Raw genomic sequence first — 27,719 nt, forward strand, 5'->3', positions numbered from 1 at the left:
AATATTAGCCACTAAGTAGGTGAGAGAGCTTGAGACCACCCCTCCCTCACACCTTTGTATGTAGGGAGGCTGGGGATGGTGAGTGAGGCAGTGTGTGTGTTCATGGGCATGCATGCCCATGATTATACTTGCACATACATGTGCTGGTGGAGGACAGTGGATAATCTTGGCTATCATCCTCAGGAACAAACATCCATTTCTTCCAAGACCAGGTCTCTCAGTGGGACCAAGGACCCACCAATTCTGCTAGACTCTCAGGCCAGTGAGTCCCAGGAATCGTCCTGTCTGTGTTTCCCCAGGACTGAGATTGCAAGTGCATGCCTGTCTGCCTAGCTTTTCACATGGGTGCTAGGGATCAAATCCTGGGTCCTATGTCTATATGGTAAGACTTTACCAACTGAGCCATCTCACCAGCCTCTGGACTAATTCTTCATTCTTCAGGGGTGGTGGGTAGACTTGGGTCTTTGAACATGTTCTGCTCTGCTATTGTGTTACACTCCCCTCTAAACCATATCAAGAGCCCAGGGAACATAGCTTTGTAAATATATTTGAAGACATAGATGACCATTTAATTTAAACTTTTTAATCAATAATGGAAACTCTTCAGTGAAATTCTACCAGACACCTGAGTAACGTTGAATGACTGCAGGGAGGGAGACTGGGTGGGGGCAGGCCACAGGTAGTAGGAAACAGTGGAGTCAGCTTGTCAGAATTCTTAGTCCTGTTCCCACAACACGGCCTTTATACCTTGGTTCGGGGCTTAGCTGTGCACAGGACCAAGTTGTTTTCCAGAAAGACCTTTCAGGCTCATGTTATTTCCAGCAAGTGTCTGAACAGCTTTGTTGTCATGGGAGTCTTTTAGTGGTTGGTGCAGGCCAGGGTGAGGCAACAGGCAGAGCACCCAAGCTTGATTGGGCATGAGGAACAGTGGGCCTTGTGATGGGATGGGAGAGAGCCCATCCGGAAGGGAGACCTGGCCCTAACCTGACATTCCCATCAATCACTGTGGGATTCTTTGGCAAGTCCCTCACTGTCTAGACCTCAGTTGTCTCAAATCATGCCTCGGTGGAGCTTCAGAGGAAGCCATGGATGGTTCTTGTCCAGTTTCAGTCCAGAGCTTGTAATTTGAAAATGCCCACAAACGAGCATGGATGGAAAAGTGAAAACTTTGCATAGTATTTCCAAGTTTTCACACATTGCCTAGAGACAGGAGGAGAGATTTCTCATGTTAACAACTCTCAGGCCAGGCTGGCTTTTAGGACTCCTTTGTAAATATTTCATATGTTGGAAATAAGTTGTGTTTGTGATTACAAAGAAAAACTAGCAACTTCAGGGCCAGTGAATGGCCCTGTGGGTAAGGGCACTTGCCACCAAGCCCAATGACCCAAGTGTGATCCCCAGAGCTCATGCTGGTGGAAAGAGAGAACTGACTCTTCCAAGTTGTCCTCTGACCTCCACAGTGTGCTACTGACAGACAAGCCCTGGGCCTTGTCCATACTGTGGACCTCTCTTGCCATTGTGCTACACCCCCTCAGTAAATAAATGCAAAGAAAAATGAGCAACTTGAGTTAGGCTCATTAGCTTAATTATTTACCCACCTTAGGAAACAGGACTATCAATATAAGGATGCTATGTCCGCCTAAAATAATTCATGTGTGTTTAATAGACCTATGTGTGTGCGTTGTATACTTTTGCTGAAAAAATAATTTTGCTACTTTGTACTTTTTTTTTTAATTTGCAGATATGATCAGAAAAATCGTACAGAAGGAGTTTGACTTCTCAGTTGATTCAAAGGAGGTAAACTTTTTGTTGTTACTTGTTATTAAACATAGCAAATATGAGAAAAATCATGTTTGGCTTGAACACAGGTCTTGAAACAACCATTATTTTTTTTTCCATAACTTGGTAACTTTTTTGAGTAAGGACTTTTATGGAATACTGTCTGACTGTATAGATCCCATCTGAGTGGCAGCAGAAATTTCAAAATGGGTGGTTGAGGAAAAACAAGTTACGTGTCATTCGAAAATTTCCTGAAAAGAAAGACTAAATATTTTGTTTGGTTTTGTTTTGAATTTTAGCTAAGGGGGGGAAACTCCCTAAGCAGAACTGCTTGAGAATTCTTAGAAACTAGACGCAGTGACAGGCAAGGTTGTTTTCGAGAACAGTTCGATACTCAGCAGCTTTCCTCCAGCGCTCATGGCTAGGTTTGTTGAGCAGCTGTTAGGCGTGCATACCGGCACCATTAGAGGGATGGTGCAGATAAGGAAGGTCATTTTTGGTCAAGCCAGGCAGGATCTTACGGTTTCAGGGCAAAGGACAATAAGGAAATAAGTAGGTCTACAGCCACTCGCAGAGAAGCAGAGAAAAACAAGTAATTCTGAACAGAAGGCCTGACTACAAGTAGTGACTTTGGCAGAAGTGGAGAGGACAAGGGGGTGGGCAGGGGAGGGGGTGGTGCTGCGAATGCTGGGGGGTCCATCCAGTGAGCACTGGAGGCAGATGTGGAAGCAGCTGGTCCAGAGAGAAAGAAAAGTGACCCAAGCCAGGTCCCGGGAGGAGAGACTTAGGTTTGCAGAGAACATCAAGGAATCTCACTGATCTCTGTCCAGCCCACAAGGCGCTGCTGATCCTCCCCCTTTACTTCTGTGACCTAAACAGAACCGATTTTGATTTTCCCTAGTAGTAAGTTTAAAGCCCAGGAAACACACACAGACACGGTGTATGGAGAGTGGCGAATGTAGAGTGATAAAAACCAGGGAAATGTGTTTGTCATAGTCTTAGCCCTCAGCGAGGTGAGTAGGGCATGCTGCCCTTTCCTGTTCTGCTCTAAGAATGGTGCCAGGGGAACAATGAGATAGCCAGCGCAGGTGTGAATGGCAATGTCCACTGCCCTAATTGGCTAATGGGTTCAGACCTTGTAGTTAGAAACAGCCACTTCTCAGCCTCAGTTTGTGATAAGTGATACCAGGAAAAGGGTGATTGGAGATACCAAAGAGGGAAACTGCTTCAGAAGCCATTTTCATCTGGCGGGCAGCCTGATCGTGGGACAGTGGAAGCGGGAACCCCACAATTGCCTTCTGCTCTCTACCCTGCTAGGACTCTGCAGAGCATTCTCCTTCAATGCTCTCACATGATTTTATCCCCAAACTATTGTCCAGATTGGCTCATATCTCTGCACAAATTGTGTACAATGACTGCTGCTTTCCATGTATCTTGAACATTAGCACGCCTGACTAATCTGGTAGTCCAAATGGCCAGGGTTCTTCTGGGAATGGGTAGGAATGGGGACATGACCTCACTTGGGTCCATGTCTGGAGACTCCTGAAGGTGGTTTGGTTACCTATTTGCCACCTCTTCAGAGAATGAAGACACACTGCTCCTCAGGACTCACACCCCTTTTTCTGCAGGAGGAAAGCGCACTCCCGGGATCTTGGAGGGCATTTAGAAGAGAGTGCGCTGCAGGAATCATTGGGTTTTACTGTCTGGAATAGGCTCTGGTCAGTATCTGTCATGAACATCAGCTCATCCGGAACACGATGAAGCACTGGTGGCAGGGTAACCTTGTATCACTTGCCATTTCCCTTCTAGCTTTTTTCAAAAGCATCACCAGGTCTTACTCTCTGCTCATCCTCCCCATAAGGTCATTGAGATTCAGTGTGGCAGGAGTGGCAATGCTGTGATGTTCCCTGGAGATTTTGATACTGTTCCTCAGGGCAGGCCGGTTACTGGTATTTTTAAAACCTCCCTAGATGGTTATAATGGACAACTGAGCAGAGAATAATAGGACACCACAGTGTAGAATCAGGATTTTAACCACTGTATAACTTAGAAATAAATGTATCCTGTGCAACAGCTAATTTGGAAAGAGACTGGTGAAAATTCACCCATCCACGTCCATGGTGGTGTTTGTTGTTACCCTGTCAAGCAGATCAGGCAAGCTGACTCTTGAGTTGGAGGAATTAGAAAAGAGTTAGCCATTTGTTACAGCTTGTAGGTAGAGTGCCTTCCTACATCCAATGTGACCAGCCACAATAACCAAGCGAGGACGGATTTCCCCAGATTACTCAGTTGTAATCACCACATGAGGGCTCCCTTAAAATACAGGTACCTGGCCTTCTCCAGACCTGGACTCATGTCCTACAAGGGAAGAGGAGCCTGGAAATTAGTTACATTGAGAGGTCCTTGTGGTTGGTAGATATGTGAGTGCTATCAAGCTTGTGACTCACCTAGGAAGGCAAAATGGAACTTGTCAGGATGCTTCAGGTGACCCTTGGGGACATGTACATCTGAACTGTCCCAACCCCCGACATTTTCAGCGCTTTGTTTAAAAATGATTAGAATCATGAGCATTGTTCTTTCAAAGCTGTGAAGATCTGCCCCAGGAAAGGAACAGTTGGCATACGTTCAGATTTCTAAACCAGAAAACTTCAAAACAGTGAAATGGAGATGGACAGAGCCACCTCATTTTATTTTGCTACAGACAGCATTTAGAAACAACAGCAACTTTCTTCCCCTTCACACAGATGGCCAAAAGGGATAGGCTAAGCTGAGCAAATTTAGCTTGAGGAAAACTTCACTGAGCTCTGCTTTATGTTCCCTCTCATCACTGTGGGTTAGCTCATCTTCATCACCGACTGGCCCCCATCTCTGGACCACATGGAAGAGTCTCTGATCTTGCGCTGTGGCTTTTATTCCATTAATACATCAGTTAGTTTAGTTTGGGTTGTATATGGGGCTTACTCTCTAGGAGGTAGTATGACAGGAGATGGCTATACGGCAGTCATTTCTTCTAAGTAGAACACGTTATTTCAAATGGCAAGTTCAGCATTACAAGGTAGTGTGAAAGAAGATGTACAACGTCCAGACTTCCTGGAGGAGGCAGTATCTATGCTGAAACTTGAGTTTCATCCAGGGAATGATGGATGACCTGAGTAGGGAGGCAACCTGGGCAGTCAGAGTGAAGAGGGAAGAGAGGAAATGAATTGACAGAGTGACAACAAACAGCTTAGAATAGCCAAGAAGAATGAGGATGTGAAGCCAAGATTGGGTTATAAAGGACCATGCTGGGAAGTTTGCCTTAGAAATGGCACACCGTTAATCCCAGCACTCTGGAGGCAGAGACAGATGGATCTCTGTGAGTTCTTTGAGGCCAGCCTGGTCTACAGAGCAAGTTCCAGGACAGCCAGGGCTACTCAGAGAAACCTGTCTACAAAAAAACAAAAACGAGAGAGAGAGAGAGAGAGAGAGAGAGAGAGAGAGAGAGAGAGAGAGAAGAAGGAGGAGGAGGAGGAGGAGGAGGAGGAGGAGGAGGAGGAGGAGGAGGAGGGAGGGAGGGAGGAAGGAAGGGGGGATGGAGGGAGGGAAGGAAGGAAGGAAGGAAGGAAGGAAGGAAGGAAGGAAGGAAGGAAGGAAGAAGAAAGAGAACAGAACTTCATTGGATGCTATTAAACAAGGGAATAACACTTTCAGATTTCCTTCTGGAGAGGACCTTTTGGAAGAGTTGTCTTTGGCTCTTGGACTCTGGGCAGCTCTCATGACCTGCTTCATGAAGGTCGAATAGCAAGTGTGTTAGCATCTAGAACTGCCCTGTGATTTCCTTTTCCCTAACTGATGATCATATTGACTTCGGACCTTTCAAAGACCCAAATGTGAATTCCAGAACTTGATTCTAATCAAAACACTAATTCTCAAATATACACTCAAGAATCTGTATTTCTCCCGTGTTGATCTTTCTGTCTCGATTTTTTTCAGTGTGGAATATGGTTATGGTTAATGACTCATGTGACTTTTCTGTTTTGTTTTGATGCATGCTGCCTCTGCTCCACGCAAACTCCTCAACTGCTTTGATTTCCACAGCCAGAAAACATAGTCTTGGCTTTGAAGGTAAACTGCATGCCTGTGTCTGTGCCCTGGTGCTGTTTGTCCTTAGTTGATGTCTGTCCCTGTCTCCCTGACAGCACTTTTTGTTCCCCCCTGGTGTCACCTCTGTGACAGTGCTTAAATTAGTTTAGTCTGTGTCTCAGCTAGCATAGGTAATCTTCCCTTTGTCTGATGTCAAGATCATCTACAATGTGCTCAAAGATCATGGCCCATCAAAATTCATTTACAGATTGCCAAATCCTGTGGCTTAGAAATCAACTCTGATAACACCCTAGGGCTGGGAATATAATTCAGTGGTAGAGGACTCAACTCTGTGATGTGTGAGTCTCTAATTCTCAGCACTGTGGCAGGGTGGGAGAAAAGGAAAGAAAATGATGCATTCTTATTACTGACACTGTCTGATATTTAGTCGAGAACACTGGAACGGTATGTATAACTTGTACACTTTTTTTCTTGAAGCTAAAACTAATGCACTATAAATATTTCTTCTCTCCTGGGTTTGAGTTTATTATCTACTGGGGTTCAGAAAATATTTAAAATTCCTTTGAAATATTAAATATAATTTTGTTTGCTGAGAAATGGCAGCAAAATGTGTAAGAATTTGTAGTGTCTAGGCTGGTTTCTTAATTGGCCAATGATATTAGTCCTCAAAGAAATGCTAAGCAGTCAGTTAATAATTGGTGTCTGTAGACAGGCAAAAGGACACACATACACACAGAAATGCACACACCCCCCTCAGCAACTCAGCAACTTCTCTTGCTTTTTATTATTATTTTTTGCATTATAACTTTAATATTGAAGTGGACAATATTCAAATGTCAGGTGTATCCCAGCTCATATCTGAATGCTGGTCTATAGTTAATTGCTATCTATTGAATATTGACTGTGAGCTGTGGTTTTCACTTTGAATCGGTGGCTGTTCATCCCTCATGCCTGTGAGGCTCATCATGTTGATGGGCACTTTCCTAGTATAAGGGGACCCTGGAGCTCCCTGAAGGATGTAACTGGCTTCAGCCTTAGTGCTCTCTACCAAGGCATCCCTTTGCTTCCGGCCATCTTGTCAGACCCCAGTAGGGCTGCTGTCTGCACAGCAGGCCATATAAGAGAAGAGACAGGCCTTGATGCAAGGAAGGCAACCAATGAGAGCCAGCTAGGTGGGAGGGTGGCCGGTTCGTCACCAAGTTCATTCTGCTGGAAATTCAGGGGTGATCATAGGGGTAGTTGATAGGAGTTCACTGGCTGGTGGGTGACTCCCCACAGCAGGTGGCCAGAGGGTACACACGATCAGATCACAGTCTTCTATCAGGAGACACTTTTGTTCTGCCGAGTTGGAGAACAAAAGTCATCGTTTCCTTCAGCTGCTGATGTAGTACTCAGTAGACAGGCTAGAGGGAGTGGTGGCCCTGGGCTCTCTTTTTGATTGCCACACTCATGACATACATCATCCAGTTGTGGAAAGCTAAAGTGAGGTGGTTAAACAGGAAGCTGGATGTGAGAGCAGGTCTCAGTGCATGCCTGCAGGAACAAGGCTCATGTCTGTTTTGCTTCCCTCCATTTTAACTCCTACCTCAGCCACTGATATCTTGCTTGTTCATCAAGTGTCAGCATGTGATTTTCTGCCATCCTGTAGAAACGGGAGGGACTTGGGGCTGAGGGTGTAGCTCAGTTGGGAGAGTCCTTGCCTAGCATTCATGAATCCATAGGATCCATCCTCAATTCCATCCACAGAAACTAGGCATGGGGACACATAGTTGTAATTGAAGTCCCCAGGAAGTGGAGGCAAGAGGACCATTCATTACCTCTGAGAGGCGCCTGGGACACAGGGAACTTTGTATCAAAAATAAAAGAAAACAAAAGGGGAGTGGACAAACAAACAAAAGAAATGTGAATGACTTTGTTCATGGACGTGAATGAGAGATTAGTTCATCCTCCAGAACACTGTTCCTGGTAACCCAAGAACAAGCTAGCAAGGAGAATGGAAATATATTAAGGTCTAATGAGTCTATATGGATACAGTGCTGGGTCTCAGGAACTTAGGACCAGTGTGGACACATGCTGCCAAGCCTCATACTCACCAGGTCTGTCTCGTGGATGCCATAGAAAGCTCCGCCTGCTAGTGCCTGGTGATTGCCTGGGCACTCCCTCTTTAATGGTACGCTGTCTCTATTTTCCCAATGACCTGATAGGAGCCATACTGTTACTCCCAGTGTCTGCACAGAAAAGCTAAATGCCTTGTGCTTCATTCACTCAGAATGTCTAGACTTTGTTCAAACTTTGGATTCTTTTATTTATTTATTTTTTGGATTTATTCCCCCAATTTCTTTTATAAATGATTGATTGATTGATTGCTTGATTTTTTTCCAGCCAGATTATAGTTTCCTCTCCCTCCCTCTTCTCCTCCCAATTCCTCTCCCCTCCCTTCCCCCCATCCACTCCCTCTCCTTTCTCTTCAGAAAAGTGCAGGCCTCCCATACATATCAGCCAGCCATGGCATATTAAGTTGCAGTGAGTCGAGGCCAGTGGGAGGAAAGGGTCCCAAAAGCTGGTAACAGAATCAGAGACAGGCCTGCTCCCACTGTTAGGAGTCCCACAAGAAGACCAAGCTACACAACTGTAGCATATGTGCAGAGGGCCTAGGCCAGTCCCATGCTAGTTCTCTGGTTGGCAGTTGTCTCTGTGAGCCCCAATGAGCCCAAGTAAGCTAATTCTGTGGGTTTTCTTGTGTTGTCCTTGGCCCTTCTGGATCCCATAATCCTTTCTTCCCCTTTTCCACAAGATTCCCCAAGTTCCGCCTACTGTTTGGCCGTGGGTCTCTGCATTTGTTTCCATCAGTTGCTAGGTGAAGCTTCTCTGATGACAGTTGGGCTAGGCCCATCTATGAGTACAGCAGAATACCATTAGTCATTTCATTGACTTTTTTTTTTCTTTTTTGCCAGTTGTGTTTGGTTCTATCCTAGGTCTCTGGGTCCTGGACGTCCAGGTAGTGTCAGGGTGGGTTCCCTCTCATAGCATGGGTCTCAAGCTGGACCAGTCATTGGTTGGACATTCCCATAATTTCTGTTCCACTTTTGTCCTGGAATATCTTATATTCTTTTATGAACACTGAGATTGTCACTAGTCAATCCCATCCAACATGGCTCAAATCATAATCTTTACTTGTCTGTCTTCTTGATGTAAAGGATCCTGTATTTGTATGATCTGCTATACAGAGCTATTTTTTAAACCATCTGGAAAACAAAATGCCTTTGAAGTTGAAAGTAAACCATTTCCCACTCAACCTTGCCCTTAGGTAACTTCCAGGCAATTGAAAGGACTATTTAAACTCTTGGCCAGCATTCTAGCAACTGGTACTCCACTTCCCTCAGCAGAGAGCGCTTCTGACTGGAAAACACATAAAGGCGTGCATGTTGAGGCACTCACTGCTGTGGCATGTTCTTTCTGTTTTGTGTGACATGTGCTGTGTCTTTCCTTTGCTTTGCAGATGGTCTACTATGAGATCGGAGTTCTTATCTGCACCGTCCTGGGACTGCTGTTCATTATCCTCATGCCTCTGGTGGGCTACTTCTTCTGTATGTGCCGTTGCAGTAACAAATGCGGCGGGGAAATGCACCAGCGGCAGAAGCGCAATGAGCCGTGCCGGAGGAAATTCTTTGCCGTTTTGCTCCTGGTGATTTGTCTGCTCATGAGGCAAGTCAAGTCTTGGACCGTAGCCATTGGGGTGATGCAAGGAGATGGGGGATGTCTCTCTTACCTTTAAGTCCATGAGTTTGCTTTACTCTTCTTCTTTTCCTCCTCCTCCTCCTCCTCCTCCTCCTCCTCCTCCTCCTCCTCCTCCTCCTTTTTGTCCAGATAGGGTCTTACTATATAGTTCTAGCTGTTCTGGAACTCACTGTGTAGACCAGTCTGGCCTTGAACTCACAGAGATCCAGCTGCCTCTGCCTCCCAAAGTGCTGGAATTAAAGGTATAAAGATATGCAGCAGTACACCCAGCCTACCCCCTATCCACTCCCCACAGGATCCCATTACATAGTTTAGGCTAACCTTGAATTTACATATAGTAAGGATTGCAAAAGTCCTGGCTGGGCTTGAACTTCTGATAATGCCTGCTTTGGTTTCCAAGTCCTGCGAAACAGGCATGCCCCCACCACACCTCACTAAATTCATGAGTTTAAAATGATACAAAACAGAAAGGGAAGTCACCCTGGTCTGGAAGTTGCCCCACTTTACCCCATTTGCTGGCCTTTTGGCAGTTTTCTCTCCTGTAGATATCCTAATAAATTTTGTATGTAGTCCATTTAGGATGTTGGTTTTGGGCACATTGGAATGTGTGGATTAAGGCATGCACATGCCATGACCTTTATGCGGTCACAGGACAACCTCGGATGTAGGCCTTCTCCTTTTGCTGTGTTTGAGACAGGGCCTCTCTGTTGTTTTTCTGCTGAAAACTCTAGGTTATCTGGCCTACAAGCTTCTAGGGATTTTACTGTCTCCACCTCCCATCTCCCTGTAGGAGTGTTGGGATTACAGATGTTTGTGGTTAATGTCTAGCTTTTATGTGGGGTCTTAGGATTTGAACTCGAGTCCTCATGCTTGTCTGTCAAGTACTTTTACCCACTGAGCCATCTCCCCATCCCCTGATAAACTTAATGGCTGAAAGCATTTACCTCCCTCTGATACCTCTGTGGAGGCTGACAGCAGGCAAGCAGGAAGCAGAGCTGGTTGATGCCAAAGGAATGTTTACAAGTCCCTGTACTCTGTAAATTTGTGAAGACGGTTGAACATAAAGAACTTCCTAGTCATTTCAAAACCTGCTTTTCTTGAATTTGGCTTTTGTTTGCTCCTGCTTGTGAAGTTTGTGACATTTAGAATCCCTTCATGATCCAGGATGTTCCCTGTAGTTATTGCTGTTGACAGAAGTTTCCAGCTGATGGGCAGACCAGAAACACACATGCCTTTTTTAAAAATAGAGCTGAGGATTGAACCCAGGGCCTTGCGCTTGCTAGGCCATCGCTCTACCATTGAGCTAAAATCCAACTAACCCCACATATGCCTTTAAGATGAGGCTGTTGCATCTACATCTATTCCCCAGCTGGGGAATGCCCATCACGCCATGGGTCCCTTATTATGATTTTTTTTTTTTTACTATTGTTCCACAGTTCTTCAATGCACGTATTTTTTAGACTTTAAAAAAAATTACATCTTAATTTATTTTGTGTGTATGTGATGCACATGCATGCACCTATGGATGAGGGTGAGGAGCAGGGGCAGAGCTTATGCGTGGGGAGGTTAGGGGCTAACTCCTAAGAGTCTGCTCTCTAATTCCACCATGTGCATCCTGAGGATCAAACTCAGATCATCAGGCTTGGCAGTAAGTGCCTTTACCCACTGAGCCATCCTCCATGACCTCGGAGTGCCAGGTACACAATGCTGAACCCGATGGGTACGGTCCCAGCAAGGCTCGGCAGTAAGCATTCTACTTGACTTTCTGAAAACACTACATCTCCTCAGCAACTGGAAGATGTTCTAAGTCTAACAATGCATGTGATAATTGGGACTTTCAGCACAAAGCAGCAAGTCCTACACTTGAAGTTCTGGATCCAAACCCAGAGGGAAGTGCTTAAGTGTGGCCATTGGGAAAGGCCTGGCCAAGATGCATGGCTTACAAACATACCCAGCAAAGACTCACAGATACAGATCTGTCTCTAAGAGCTATGACAGGGAAAAGCAATTTGCAGATCTGGTAACTCTGATAAAAATAGAAGGAGGGGAGTACAAAAACGCTTTTGTTTGTTCATTTGTTTTGAGACAGGGTTTCTGAGACAGGTTTCCAGTTCCCTGGCTATCCTGGAACTCACTATGTAGAACAGGCTGGCTTCAAATTCACAGAGATCCACCTGCCTGTGCCGGGACCAGAAGCATGTGCCACCACACCCTGCAAAACACTTTTATATATATATATATATATATTTGAAAAAAAAAATATGTGAAATGATTGACAGGAAGCCATGGCTGCTCTGGAAAAGAAATTGAAGGTTGCTGGGCAGGTGGATGGAGCTGAAGTCAGCTGCTTGGCGTCTGAGTTGCTATCCCAGGCCAGGTGTCACCAACTGAATTAATTTAAATGTGAACAACAAAGAATCCCTGTCACTAACAAGAAAGGCAGTTCATGACCTCTTGTCCCAGAGGAGTGACATCTGAATCAAAGACAGGGCTTCACTGAACATGGTGGAAGTGTAGACATGGACTGTATATTAATGTGTGCATAAACAGGACCCAAATACGTGTGCTGTCACTGAAAATAGTGGAAGTGTAGACGTGAACTATATATTAATGTGTGCACAAACAGGACCCAAATACTTGTGCTGTTAGCTTCCTCCAGTCAGCTACCCAGAGGACTCCTTACCTTCTCGCTTGTACCTTAAGTGTGGACATCTCTTCTCCATCTCTGACTTTTTCTGCTCTTGTCTGTCTTTCTCACACATAACTCAAAATCTGTTCTTTCTCCTGTAATTCCCGATCTGTTTGTTTCTCCCTACTTCCCTTTGGAGCCTTCTCAGGAATGGGTAGACCCAGCAGCACAGGGCCTAGCTAGTTAGCAAAGGAATGTGAGTCACAAGGCCTCTAGACTTCTCAGGCTCACCAGGGGTTCACTAGCATTTCCTAGGAGCTGGAGACACACATGCATCCTGCTCCCACAGTCTTGGCCAGCATCTTTTTCATCTACACCCTAGACATCAAGGGCCAGGCTTAGATCAGAAAGTGCCATTTGAGCACATTGCCTCTCCTCTTAGGATGATTCCCTACTGAGCAAGCAAATCATTTCTTAAAACACTAATCTTGTGTCTATGAGTGTTTGGCCTGCAATTGTGTCTGTGTACCACGTGTGATTCATGAGACTAGAAGAGGGCACTGGATCCTTGGGACTGGTGTTATAAACAGTTGTGAGCCTTTATGTGGGGTACTGGGATTTAAAAATGGGTCCTCTGGAAGAGAAGTCACCATTCTTTTTTTTTTTTTTTTTAAAGATTTATTTATTTATTATGTATACAGAAGAGGGTGCCAGATCTCATTACAGATGGTTGTGAGCCACCATGTAGTTGCTGGGAATTGAACTCAGGACCTCTGGAAGAGCAGTCAATGCTCTTAACCTCTGAGCCATCTCTCCAGCTCCCACCATTCTTAACCAACGAACCATCTTTCACTCCCTCGAAGCTAATTGTGTTTTTTGCTTTATGAAAATACATGTCAAAATATTATGAAAATTTTTTATTACACATCTTTATTTATTTTTCTACCTCAATAAATATTTGCATATGTATAATAGGATTTCCATTCTTTCAAATAAACACATTTTCTATATTGGATTCCTTTTTTAAGTTGAACTTCTGTTTGTATTTCTATAAATTCCAAAGGATCTCATTCTGAATTGACTGAGTCATTTCCTATTAAAATACCAAAACATATAAACAAAGCTACAAAGTAAGACATAAATCTAGCTTCCATTTATATACATGCATACAGCTCAGCTATCTTTATTCTTAACATGCAGATCCATAAAAAAATCTTGATAGGCTTTTTATTATATATTATTTTATTTTATGTATATAATTTTCAAACTCAGCTCCATTCATTGATTCTTAATCTTACAATTTAGTGCAGTTAGTTTTAAGATTAATCCTGATCAGTCTGCTTTTCATGCTATTCCTTTGCACTTTTTTAAAAATTCTCTTATCGTTTTGTTTTTGACAAAGCCATATGTGCTGAGGAGGAAGATTCCCTAGTGTGTAGGGAAGCACGTGAGGTCACGCTTTCTCTGAGCTTTCCCAGAAGACAGTTATGGAATGTGAGAACCTCGGGACCTGGCCATGTGTTTCTGTAGTCTGTCTGTCTGCGGAGGATTTCATGCCCACTTCTGTGACTGATTCAGCAGATGTATCTTACTCAGAAAAGACTAGCTTTCCTCTCTGCTCCTTCACATTTATCATTGCTCTACTGTCAGAATGCCTAAAAGGAGGCTGGAAAGATGGCTCAGTGCTTAAGAGCGCTTGCTGCTGCAGAGGACCCAAGTTCAGTTCCCAGCACCCACACGGGGCGGCTCACAACCACCTATAACTCCAGCCTCAGGAATCCAACATCCACTTCTGGCCTCTGTGAGCACTGTACTCAGTTGCACACACCTATACACAGACATGCAGGCACACACATAAGTAGAAATAAAGATGAATCTAGAACGCAAAAAAAAGCAAAACCCAATCATGCCTTGAATTCTGGGAAGGTTCTAGATATCACCAAAAGGTAGCTTTGGTAACAATTACCCTGGTGAACTAAATCAGGCTGGCCTCCAGAAGCTGGCTACCTTCAAAATTCATCAGAGTATGGGATGTTTTTACCACTCCCAGGCTTGGAGGCTAGAAGATTCTCAGAAAACAAAGCAAAACAAACAAATTAACTAACAGAACTATAGCCTGCCTGAACATTTTGAGTCTTTGTTAATGGAAACAAGAGATCTGGTTGCTTAAAATGTAAATAAGGAACATTTAAGAAGGAAGAGATGAGCTACCCACTAAAAGCCCTTATTTGGCTTTCACTGGCCAATTTCATGAAAGCCATAGAAGCTGATAGGAAAAAATTGCTTCAGATGCTAAGGATTTAGTCTGTAAAAGCTCTTAAGTCTTTATTCCTAAGTATGTTTGGGCAGAAATTATTTTCCATAATGTACATAATTTGTAATGCTGTATGTCCTATGGATAAAAATTCCTGTCTTCTGCTCAAAGTCTGAAGACATTGTACTATACTGCATCAAAGCACCCATTTGTAGCTTAACAACACTTACAGGTGCTGGAGGAGACAGACCCACTGGCATTTTATGGCCTTAGGTCAGCTTTTCTTAGTGTCCTTATATTCTAGTCATTGGCTGGCGACTGTTAAAATACAGAAAAATTGCTGGGCAGTGGTGGCGCACACTTTTAATCCCAGCACTCAAGAAATAGAGGCAAGTGGATTTCTGTGAGTTCGAGGCCACCCTGGTCTACAGAGCTAATCCCAAGACAGCTAGAGCTGTTACACAGGGAAACTCTGTCTCAAAAAAACAAACAGAAAAAAGTACAGAAAAATTAATTTATTAGGATCTAATGTTTGTTTAAAAAATGCACTGAGTATCAGAGAGTGTCCAAATTGACACAAAAAGGAATATTCATTCTCTATTTTGTTTAAATAAAAGGTTTGGATTAGAGATCATAATTGGAAGCTAGCATTGGTCAATATAGTGAAGTTTTTATCAGCTGCTAGTATTTACACCTTGGGAGGTTTTATGAAAGAACTCAGGTTTGCAGTGCTTGTAGATGCTGGGAAGTTCCTGCAATAGTTATTGATGGCACTTTGGAGAACTACAGGGGCAACACTCTGCCAGCCACCTGACATCTCCCAGGTCCCAAGCCACCCTCTTTCCTCTGATGCCTTCTGCCTGACCATAAGGGCCTTTAGACTTGTCGTTTTAAAAATTATTATTATTGTTATTATCATCCTTGTTTGAGTGTTTTATTTCCATGCCTAGTATCTGCAAAGGCCAAATCACCAGAATCTGGAGTTACAGAGCTACCTTGTGGGTGCTGGATTTTGAACCTGGATCCTCTAGAAAAGCAGCCAGTGCTAACAAGTCCAACCCTGGGACTTGTCATTTTTAACTTAAATAAACATAGACATTTACACAGGAAATTTGCTGGGAAAGTTGTTGAGTTCATTTGGAGAACTCTGTCTAGCCCAGATTTGTGTTAAAGGTATCAATAGCACGATTTTAAGTGTCTCTAGCAGGACTTTCTAGGGCTGCATCCTTGGCAGTCAGCGTTGGACCAAAAGGTCCATCAGTTCTTTGATGTGACCTTGTGAGTAAAGCCTTTATATAATAAAGGTCAAGGACAGTTTCTGTATCCACACTCTGCTTGTACAGCTAGTGTCTAAGCAGGTCAAGTTTAGAATGAACAAAAAGCCCAGTCTCCAACCACTTCCTTCAGGCACCCCTGTCGGGGACAGACTGCATTAGGCGAAGTTGACAGAGGGTTGTTACCGCCTCCTCTTAAGGACATTGAACTTAGGTAGAAATAAAGACAAACTTGAGCAGGCATTGTGACACACGCCATCAGAGATCCCTGTGGGAGTTCTTCCATGATGTATGGAGGGGAAGGGTCAAGAGGAAGTGGTCGACTTCCAGGTCACTTGGACTTTTTCTGTGACCCAGTGGGTCTGTGTAGCTCAGTAGGGTGAATGCTGAGAGAGAAAGCAAGATTATCCCAGGGTAGATATCAGGTCTGTTTACGGGCGATCCTGACTTGTCCCAGCATAGATGTTTGAGCCTGGCTTAGTTAAATAAAGACCCTGGCACATTTTTTTTTTTTTTTGTTTGTGTGTGCATGTGTGTCTTGCTTCTGCACATAACTCTAAAATCATCCAGTCATTTGGCCTAATGAGGGTGTCATGCTAGCCAATAATGATTCTTACCCTGAGGCACAATGTAAGTTTGGGATAGACAGTAGTAGATCATTATGCAGTTTGTCTTCATTTTCTGAGACTGCCCTGAGAAAGAACTCAAGCTTAAGGATGAACAAATCCAGAGAATTTGTGGACATTCCCTAGCCCCTCTCATTTGCATCTTGAGCAGCGCTTCTACAGTCTAGGCTGAATTCTAGCTGGTTTATAGCATCAGATCCAAACTGACCTTTATGATGGCTGCTGAGGCTCAGAAAGGAAAAGCACCTTCTCAGAGCTGGTGTTGGGGGAACCAGGGCCAAGTCACGTGTTCCTCCTCTCTTTTTCATCCCCTGCAGCTAGCTAGGCAGAATAAGATACTGTTCAGAGTCATGAGCCACCTAGGCATGTTAAGGTCACTTTGGGAGCCCTAAATGACCTGAACATCACTGCCACAGGAAAACATGTTCTAAGAAAGAGAAGCCATGAACAAACTAAGCACTCCGGATGCAGCAGGACTTTTTATTTGTTTAAAAGAATTTTTTATTTTGTGCTCATGTGTGTCTGTGTGCAAGTATGTGTGATTTTGTGTGTGTGTGTGTGTGTGTGTGTGTGTGTGCAGTCAAGTGTAGGTGAACTTGAAAGCCTTTTCATGCCCTGGAGCTGAAATTGCTTTTTGCTGTGAGCAGCCAAATGTAGATGCTAGAAAATGAACTTGGGTCCTCTAGAAGAGCAATAAGTGTTTTTAACTGCTGAGCCATCTCTCCAGCTCCATGCAATACCTGCCCTGGGACTCAGATTTTTTGGTGACATGAAATTTTTCAATGTAATCTGTATATGTGTGCACAGAATTGTAGAAATTTCTTGATAACCTGATTGGCAACTGCGTCTTGTTTTTCCAGGGTTTGCCTGTTGCTTGCCAAACTGTTCTTAAAACCTATCCACATCCTAGGCTTCGTAGTTACAAAAGTAACAATGTTGGTCTTTTGGATCTGTGTGGAAAAACGTTTTGGGCTATTTATTAATTCCTTGCTGCCCTCTAGTGGTCGTATCTAAAAGTATTTTGGGTTTTCGTTCCCCTGAGGTTTAGGGGGGTTTGTTTTATTTTAATTTTGAGAGAAGGTCCCTGTGCAATTCAGATTAACCTGGAACTCTGAGGTCCAACTACCTTGTTCCTTCAAGTACCAGGGTTACAGTGGTACACCACCAAGCGTGGAATTTACTCCTAAAATTTAAAATTTTAATGTTCAGAGGCTCTGCCTCAGCAAGTGACTCAATTAGTATAATTTAAATCAAGAGATTGATAGAGGCAAAAATAATTAAGCATAAGAGCTTTTAACATGGTTAAATTCAGTCTTTTGAGATGAGTGAGAAGGAAGGTTTTAATTTCATATAAATTATAACGTAGTCTCTCGTGCAAGATGACTTTGTGAAGGATTTTGGAGTTTCTTGTGATGTGTATTTTACATAGAGTAAAGTATCCTTTTTGTAAGGACATATTCAAGAACTTCCATGATGAAAACTCAGCCATGAAAAGAGCACTAGTCCTTCATCACAATAACCATGGCCTTTTTTAGTACCATTATTTGGTTGGGTTTCATATTTCACATAAACGAACAGTGGGCGTGCTGTTCTGTGTGGACCATGGTTAGTTTCAAAATTGTCCCCTGGGCACAATCCAGCGTTGTGTGGGAAGGAAGTCACCGTGGGCATATTTTATCACAGCAACAGGAAATGAAGCTAGGCTTCCTGAAGGGCTTTGATGCTGAACTACCTTGTTTCTTTTCGATCTGGACAATACAGAAACTAACAATCAAATGAAAAGCCACCAGGAAGCCCGAGTCTCTCTGTTTCCCTCTGCCTCTGGGGGTAGCTGAAGTGCACAGAGGTGTTTGTGCGGGCACAAGAGGGCACACACACAGGGTCTACATACATGTTCCCGACACTGCCTGACACCTTTGCGACTTTTCCTGCTAGCATTTATGTGGACGCTGTTGATTTATGAGAGTCATAATACAAAACTTCATCCTACACCAGGGTCTGTCTTTAGAGAGACCTTAGTCCTCTTCTATGTCCCCATTTGGGTGGTGTGCTAATGGTAGTCTTAGTGCATAGGCTTCAGGGGAGGAGGCAGAGGTGGCCATTTCTGCTGTGGCTCCAAAGACAGTGAATCTTGGCCAACACTCTTTATTCTTTCTTTCCCTGCAGCCTTGGCATCATGTATGGTTTTGTGGCCAACCACCAGGTAAGGACCCGGATCAAAAGGACCCAGAAACTGGCAGAGAGCAATTACAGAGACTTACAAATACTCCTAAAGGAAACCCCAAAGGTAAAACCCTGCAACCTGCACATTCCATGGAGCCTTGTGTCTGGCGCTCTGAGTCCCTGTGCGTGTTTGGAAGTGCAGCAAAACCTTATAGGAAGCCAGTGAACCCACACGGAAGGGTGCTGCCCTTCGAGGCTGTAGATGAAGAAACACAGCCATAGAGTGACTCTCAAAAGCGCCGAAGCATAGTATCCACAGCTCAGGATTTACATGTCTTACTTTGCTTCAATTATTTTCTTTTATTTAGGTGTAACAAAATCACAGCACATATAAAAGTATCTGATAACTTTAAGAGTCTCCCTGTGGTGTTTTGGTTTTGCTTTTTGTTTGTTGTTGATGTTATCCTTTCTTTTTGGTGGTCTAGTTAACCCATTATCATTTCACAGTTACGATTATGATGGAATTCTTTAGCTTTGTGCACACCTGTTTGTTTCTGTGTCGATGTGTCAGGCTCCTTTGGAAGAACTCTCTCTCTCTCTCTCTTTTCCCCTCTCTTTCCCCCCTCCCTCTCTCTCTCTCTCTCTCTCTCTCTCACACACACACACACACACACACACACTCACACACACACAAACTCTCTCTCTCTATCACACACACACACACACACACACACACACACACAGAGATCATTTTGGAAGAACATAAACAGAGTGACTGAAGGACAGTGACTGGAAAGTCCTCTTTATGTCTGCTTCCTAGGAGTGTGTTGATGTGTTACCTGCTCAGAATGTGATTTGGAAAGTGTTACCTGTTCAGAATGTGATTTGGAAAGTGTTACCTGTTCAGAATGTGATTTAGAAAGTATCTGAGCAGGAACTGACTTAAGTGTGTGATGCTCTTGCGTGCTGGCATTAGGAAGAGTCCCCCAGAACCCATGGATCCTTGAACTAGATGTGACCTTCTGGTTGATTCTTTCCTCAAAATTCGGCACGTTAAGTGTGCCATGTAGCTGGCAGTTTCAAAGAAGAACCATATAGAGCACTTGGGAGGGTGGCGAGTATGTAAATTAGCTCTATGTGGCTTACAGTGCAGCGCAGGTGGTATCACTTCTTTCTACACCTAGTAAACAAAAGCTCGTAATGTTTTTCATGAAACACCCTGAAGGAAATATCCACAGGAAATCCCCTTTCCTCTCCCCAAATGCCCAAAGTAATAACAGTGGCTCATGAAAATTAGGATGGCTTTCATCATCTTATAAAGATGATGGCTTCGGGGAAATTTACTTGTTGGAACATATGTGAGGACCTCTAACAAGTAGAAATTATACAGATAATTGAATAGGCAGTTGACAGATGGAATATAACTGTCTCCAAAGAGAGCAAGATGTTTTACCTCTAGTAACTAAAGGAATGCAACGCTGTTTAAACGCTGCTGTGGTTTACTGGGAAGCTGATAACTTTAGAAGGATGTTCACCTGGCCTGGCTGAGAGGGTAGGAAGCAGGCCCACTGAGCCACCATAAATAAGAAGATAACTATTCTTAGTGGGGAGTAATCAATATCGTGGACTTGTGTGTCAGACTTCAGATGGTTGTCAATTCTTACCCATTGCATCGGGAGAACATCTGTCCCATTGAGTCTGGGATGTCCCTGTGACCGGTTTCTGACCAGGAAGACACAGTGGACATGATCTGGGGCTAGTTTGGAACGTCAGCTTCTAGGAGCCGTGCATCAGGTGTCTGTGAGTCTCTTGCTGCTGGTGCTCCTGAGGATCCCTTGTGAAAATACCCAGGCTAATCACAAAGAACAAGCAAGAGAGAGGGGGACCCACCTGGGCTCATGCTTACAGTCTCCACCATGGTCCACCTAGCCAGTGCACAGAATCATGACACATGAGAAATGACCACAGCTAGTAAGTTTCTCGTAAGCAAGCACAATAGGTAAGTTGGTGCTAGGCCAGTGAAGCTTGGGAGTGTGTCAATCAAAAGACAAGTGTGTATGTCACCTCTGAGCTATTTCCTTTTCAAAGTGCTATGAGGGGGTTGATTTTTGATGTCTTAAATCCCTACTGTCTTTGTATTATGACTTTGCATCTCAAAGGGCAGGTGTCATGTAATTTTCTTTTCCAGCAAATTGACTATATACTGGCTCAGTACACCACCACCAAGGACAAGGCCTTCTCAGACCTGGATGGTAAGTGGCGTTGAAAGTTAGTTAGCAGTTTTGTTTGTTATGGATGGCTCAAGAGATGCCTTAACCAGTTCCTGTAAAGCACAGACCACAGTAGAAGGCAGTTAAAGGTAGCAGGGAGGCGGGAGAAGCTGCAGAGCTCCTTGGATGTTTGCTGCTTGTCATGGGATGTTTAAAATCCAAATTTTAGGGGCTGGAAAGACGGCTTAGTGGTTAGCAGAACTTGGTAGAGGACCTAGGTTAATTCCCAGCACCCACAGGGAGGCTCACAACCATCCGTAATGCCATTTCTAGGACATGCAAAGCCTTCTGCTTACCTCTGTGGACACCAGGCATACATAGGCTGCACAGATGTACACGCAGGCAAAACATTCATCTACATAGATCGATAAATAAATCTTTTTTTAAAAAGGCACCCAACATTTAAGGTCAGTTTCACAAGCAGAGGGACTTGGGGCTTCTACTTTGGAATTTTGCTTTGCTTACTGCAAAGCCTTCCCTCTCCTGCATTCATTTTTCATGCAGAAGAGCATGTGGGGCCCTGCTAAGGGCCCTGTTAAATGGGCTGCAGACATAGCCTGGCCCTGGTCCTTGCTGGACCGTGTCTCATTAGAGTTCGCATGCAGCTTAGTTAGGTTGTTCTCAACAAAAGGTGACATTTGAAGGAATATATGGTTGGCAGGATTGGGGAGGGACCTTGTCCAAGGCCGAGGATGCCGCTCCTCACCCTACAGTGCACAGGACAGTCCCCGCCCCCCCCCACACACACAAAGAAGCAATATCTGGTCCCAAATGTAAGTGGTACCACAGTGTAGAAAACTCCAGTGTTGATGAGTTGGAGACACTGGTTGCATAACACAGCTAAAGATGATAAATGCTGTGTTCTTCACACAAAGCCTAAAGGTCCATGAGAATAATTTTCCACTGGGAAATGTGAGTTTGCAGCAGGAAATGGCATCTCTTCACATTAGGGCCCACAGTCTGAAGTGGAGGATGGGATGTGAGGACAGGGAGAGGGAAGATGTTTTCCAGACGTAGGCTCCTGGGGTGTGAGGAGAGGCAGGCTTGCTCTCATCAATGTTGCCCTTTCCTTTGAATCCAGGTATCGATTCCTTGCTGGGAGGCAGAATAAAAGACCAATTAAAACCTAATGTAATTCCTGTTCTCAATGAGATTAAGGATTTGGCTACCGGTAAGCATAGTGCCAAAAATGACCAAGACTCTTGGAGTCCAGGTGACCTAGCTCCCTAATTCTGTCTGAGCTCATTTCTGGTTTGTTTTTGTTTGTTTGTTTGTTTTGTTTTGTTTTTTGAGGCATTCCTGTGGCCCACTCTCCCGCTCTGATTCTGGTTGTGTTCCTGCAGCCATCAAGCAGACTAAGGTTGCCCTGGAGAACATGAACATCAGCCTGAAGATCATACAAGATGGAAACACACAGCTCAGCACCAACCTGACCACTTTGAGAAACAGCATCCAGAATTCACTCAACAGCAGTGACTGTGCTTCGGACCCAGCCAGCAAGATCTGTGGTAGCATCAAACCAGGGCTAAGCAATCTGGAGAGCAACCTCAACTCAAGTCAGGTGAGCAGGTGTGAGCTTGCCACAGCCAGGAGAATGAGAGGAGGTCGAGTAGGGATAAGACGGGTTGCACCTGTCCGGTGTACAGTGGCTTGGGCTGGAGGCAGTAACCGCGAATGCTCTGGGAATCTTTTTGGGACATCTAAGCACTGTGCTGGAATGGATGCAAGAGAAGAAAAAAGAAAAGGGTTGGGGGGACTTTTGAGTTCTGTGTCATATGATGATTTATCAAGATAAATTCAGATTAAAAAAGAAGAGCAGGCCGGGCGGTGGTGGCGCTCGCCTTTAATCCCAGTACTTGGGAGGCAGAGCCAGGTGAATCTCTGTGAGTCCAAGGCCAGCCTGGCCTATAGAGTGAGATCCAGAACAGGCACCAAAACTACACAAAGAAACCCTGTCTCAAAAAAAAAAAAAAAAAGAAAAAAGAAAAGAGCAGAATACATGTTCTTCTTTAAATGGTTTTTAAAGCTAGGTGCATGGGGATGTGAGGAGATGGCTCAGCAGGTAAGAGCACCTGCTGCTTTTGCAGAGGACTTGAGCTCAGTTCCTAACACTCATCAGGTAGCTCACAGCTGCCTGTAACTCCAGATCCAGGGGCTCCAGTGCCCTCTTCTTGCCTCCACATGCACTGCACTCACATGTGTACATACCTCCATATGGATATACAATACACATAACTAAAATAAGCTATTAAGAACACCAGAAAACTAGGTATATTAACCATATATGCTGGGGTAGACAATTCTGTTATTTTCCAAAATTTACCCCCTCATTTGAGATGCAAAAAAATCATGTTTATATTAATTATATTTAATATATTAATTCAGTTAAATTTACCATTCACATTATATAAAATAATATTTTAACATACTTTTCCTACTTCCATATTTTATGAGTCAGTTGTTTTTTGTTTTTTTGTTTTTTTGTTTTAAACTTCACATGTACTATCATTGTCTGCATGATGAATTACTTTTGGAGTCATCAAATGGACTTTTAGGGGTTGGTTCTATGTTAACTATTTGATATTGTGTGCTTTGTTGTTGCTGTTTGCTTTTTTTGAGACAGGGCCTCACAGTAGTCTCACATTTGCCTGGAACTTGTTAAGTAATCCGGGTAGATCTCAGACTTCACCCTTCTGCCTGCCTCTTCCTAGTGCTGATAATACATACCTATCGGCATCCAGGAATACAGGCATACACCACCACACCTGGCACTGTTGCTTGTTAATGAGCTTTTTGCATATGTGGGAAAGTTGTAAATACATGTCACTCCTCCCATAGCTTGGGACACTGTCTCCAAGTGTTCTGGTTTCATTTGTGCTGTTGTGATGCAACACTTTGGCCATAACTAAGTTAGGGGAGAAAAAGGCTTCTTTGGCTTACACTTCCAGGTCACTGTCTACCCTTAAGAGAAATCAGGGCAGGAACTCAAGCAGGAATTTGAAGCAGAAACCATGGAGAAATGTTGCTTGCTGGCTTTCTCAAAGGCTTGGGCTTAATTAGCTTTCTTAAACAGCCCAGGACTACTTGCATAGGGGATGGTGCCCCCCACAGTGGGACAGGCCTTTCCACATCAGTTACTAATCAAGATAACACCCCACAGGACTTGCTCCAGGTCAGTCAGATCTGGATGGTCCCTCAGTTGAAATTTCCTTCTCAGAGGACTCTGCTCTTCTTATGTCAAGTTGACAGTTAAACCTAACTAGGACAGTTCAGCATTTTGTCCCACTTATTTTATCTGTCTCTTCATATCTTTTATAAATTGTATCAAGTTATTTTCTTGAAAACTGAGTCTGTGTTAATTTGCCAGCCTGTTCCTTTTATACCTAAATGGTTTAAAATGTTTCTAAACTTTGCACAAATCATCATAAACACATCAAAGTTAGGAACAAGACACAGAACCACTACTTCCATCTACTCTACACTTTCTCTTCAGATGTCAAGTTTTTAATGAAAGTGCATTTACAAAAATGTCTTATCTCTTTGCAACTTGGGATCTTGCATTGCCAATAGTATTGTGTGTTTCTTTGCCCTTTAATCTGGGGATGTTTCTCAGCCTTTTTCTGTTGTGACACTGGCATTTTTGAATATTCTATTTGTTTTGTGGAGTGGCCTTCAGTCAGGTGTGTGTGTGATCTCTCATGATGAGACTTGAGTTCTCCACATTCACTAAGGACCTATCTCAGAAGTGATGTCGGGTCCTTTTTGTGTCCTGCTCAGAGCCCCAGGGCATGGATCCCAGTGCCAAGAGCTATCGTGCTTGGAATTCATGTATGATTCTTGGCTTGGAAAACTGGTTCCACACTTGTAACCAATGCAACCACCAGATGCATTATATAATTTTAGTATTGTTTATTTATTTATTTGTTTGTTTGTTTGTTTGGTTGGTTGATTGGTTTAATGTTGAGGATCCAGCCCAGAGCCTGGCATATGTGTTTCACCTTATTTAGACTGTAGCCTAAGCTCCTGTTTTACTTTTAAAAGTGATTTTTACAAGTTGGTTTATAACTTCATTCAATAGTGTTCAGCACTAGTAATGGTGTGGCCACACATACTTACCTGTACCTCATGAGCTTACTTCAGCAGACCCATAAACTTTAAAAATCAATGCTCATAGGCCAGATGGTGGTGATACATGTCTTTAATCTTAGCAGTCAGGCAGCAGAGTCCGGCAGATTTCTTTGAGTTCGAGGCCAGCCTGGTCTACAGAGTGAGTTCCAAGACATCAGGACTGTTACACAGAGAAACCCTGTTTTAAAAAATATATAAATAAAAATAAGTGGGTGGTCATAGATGCCACTCTGAACAAAAGGTGATTTCCCAGGCCATATTCTATTTTCAAAAGAAAATGAAGTAGGTCCTTCGATGTCAACATCCTGGGATCTGGATATAAGATAACTCTCTTTTTTGTGAACATTAACTTGGGGATAATTACCTTCTCTTATTCTTTGTTTCATAAATTTTCAGCTCCCGTCTGTGGATAGAGAACTCAATACTGTTAACGACATCTACAGTACTGATCTGGAGAGCGTTGTCAAAAGGGTATGCTTCTTGTAACAAGTAAGGCAGCTTACTTCATATCAAGGGCAGTCTCATACATAAGAACAAGGAAAGAGCGAAATTGACCTCTTGCTTTCTTGGATTTAGGTGTAGGGCAGCACTCACCTTATTCTCCATACAGAGTGCTCTCCTGCTCCACCCATGAGCTGCTATACTGGTTTGGTTTTATTTCCTTCCTAATTCAAGGCTTTTTCACACACTATTCCCTCAGCCTGGCACTCACTCCTTTCTCCCTCTCCTTTATCTATTGACTTAGGTTTTTTGTTTTTGTTTTGCTTTTCATTTTGTTTTCTTTTTTTCCAGGCAGGATTTCTCTGTGTAGCTTTGATGTCTTTCCTGGAACTTACTCTGTAGCCCAGGTTGGTCTCGAACTCACAGAGATCCACTTGCCTCTTTTTCCTTTGAATGTCTTTGCTCAACATCTTTATTGCCCCAATGATGTGTGGTTCTTATTTCCTTTGGGTTTTCTGCACATTTCAAGTTACTTGTCTCTCAGCTATGGTCCAAAGGCATTTCTTCTAGGGTAAAAAGCCTTTAAGATGACCTGATTTATTGAGTTAAAAGAACATGGTCTCAGCCTAGGCATATAGCTCAGTGACAGAACAGTTGCCTAGAACATGCAAGGCCTGACTTCGGTCCCCAACACCAAAAACCCAGCACGTTTCCCTAAAGGGGATTTGCTTTAAGACCCTTGATAGTTATAGTAAGGTAATTTCAATCTTGAGATAAGTATTACACTTTAATTTTCTTCCTCTACTTGATATAAAATGGAGTATACGCCAACTGATCTTCAATTAATTTTGAAATATTTTTAGGGATATACGTTCATCGATGAGATACCTGATAAGGTACGAAACCAAACCGCGGCTGTCATCGCAGGTGAGATCCTAGTAGAAGGTCATTTGAAGGTCATTCTGTTTCTCTTTTTGTTAGTGCTATGATTGGTGGATGCAGAGGAAGTGCTTGTTGTAAATTTTATTGTTCTTTTCTAACTTAAAAAAATAGTCTGTTGCTAAACCCTATGGAAGGAGCAGCAGACGTTTTGATTATGTTATCTCTATTCAGTGGCTATGTAGACTGGGAAAGAAAGCCACCAAGCCTTGTATTTCTTGTATTTAATGCTTGTTACTTCTCTATGGCAAAGAGTGTCACTGAGTGGTGACTCCCTGTGCTGAACTCTTCTAGGACTTACAACCACTGCTGTTTGGAAGGTCATGCGCTGATTATCTTCCTGAGGAGGGAAACCCCACCCCCAGATTCTTGTATTTCCTAAATGAACTTAAAATGACCCTTATTGTTTTTAGGAACACCCTATAGAAGAATTTGTCTTTGGGGAAGTGTTTTCTTTCTGTCTCTGGTCCTGAGGTGATGGTCCTTTGGGCTCTAAGACTGCTTAATTTTAGAGATACAGGTCTATGTTGAGGGCATCCTATGATTTGAAACTTCTGTGCTGTGTTAGGATGAGGATGTTTGGGAGTCAGTACGCAAATTGGTGTAATATAAGCAGCTTTTTATGGACTTATTTGCCTGAAGCTGATTTTATATATATATATATATATATATATATATATATATATATATATATATATATATATATATATATATATATCCTCTCTTTAACGATCTTCTTCCTGAGGCTGGAGAGATGGCTGAGCAGTTAAGAGCACCGTACTGATTGCTCTTCCAGAGGACCTGGGTTCAACTCCCAGCACCCATATGGCAGCTTACAAATGTCTGTAACTCTAGTTCCAAGGGGCAGGACACACATGGCAAAACACTAATGCACATAAAATAAAAAATAATAAATAAAAAGAGTTGTTTAAAAATATATTTAAAAACTTCCACAAGTCTACAAGGATGACTCCAGCTAAGACCAGTAGCAGCCGTGGATGCACAACGTGAACTGGCCATCCCCTATGATTGGATTGGTGACTACCCAGGTTGTAATCAGCGAGCCTTCATCCAGTGACTGATGGAGGCAGATTGAGAGACGCTAGGCCAAACACTGGGATGAGCCTGGGAGTTCTGCTGAGGAAAGGAGGAGGGATTGTAGGAGCCAGAGACTGCTATCCTGGCTCATGGGAACCCACAGAGTCTGAACCAACAACAACTGACTTAGGTCCTCTGTATATATGTGACAGTTGTGTAGCTTGGTCTATTTGTGGGACTCCTGGCAGTAGGAGCAGGGCTGTCCCTTTGTCTGGTTCCTGGGAACCCATTCCTCATGCTGGATTGCCTTGTCCAGCCTGAAAAGAGGGGGAAATGCTTGGTCTTATGGCAGCTTGA

At 43.5% G+C, this 27,719-nt stretch overlaps 1 protein-coding gene across 8 annotated transcripts in view; it reads left to right on the forward strand.

Moving 5' to 3' along the window:
- Positions 1 to 27,719, forward strand: part of Prom1 (prominin 1) — a 99,250-nt gene that overhangs the window by 35,335 nt on the left and 36,196 nt on the right. For 6 of the 8 annotated variants that reach the window (XM_036200730.1, XM_036200734.1, XM_036200727.1 and 3 more), the window contains exons 3-11: positions 1,742 to 1,797; positions 5,857 to 5,883; positions 9,362 to 9,567; positions 18,550 to 18,670; positions 20,735 to 20,798; positions 21,898 to 21,987; positions 22,160 to 22,377; positions 25,341 to 25,415; positions 26,249 to 26,312. In XM_036200730.1, coding sequence (XP_036056623.1) covers positions 1,742 to 1,797; positions 5,857 to 5,883; positions 9,362 to 9,567; positions 18,550 to 18,670; positions 20,735 to 20,798; positions 21,898 to 21,987; positions 22,160 to 22,377; positions 25,341 to 25,415; positions 26,249 to 26,312 — 921 coding nt within the window. The remainder of the gene's footprint in view (positions 1 to 1,741; positions 1,798 to 5,856; positions 5,884 to 9,361; positions 9,568 to 18,549; positions 18,671 to 20,734; positions 20,799 to 21,897; positions 21,988 to 22,159; positions 22,378 to 25,340; positions 25,416 to 26,248; positions 26,313 to 27,719) is intronic. The other 2 variants (XM_036200732.1, XM_036200735.1) reach the window with 1 other exon arrangement.

This window comes from Onychomys torridus, chromosome 10, assembly GCF_903995425.1.
Source record: "Onychomys torridus chromosome 10, mOncTor1.1, whole genome shotgun sequence".
Classification (NCBI taxonomy): domain Eukaryota; kingdom Metazoa; phylum Chordata; class Mammalia; order Rodentia; family Cricetidae; genus Onychomys; species Onychomys torridus.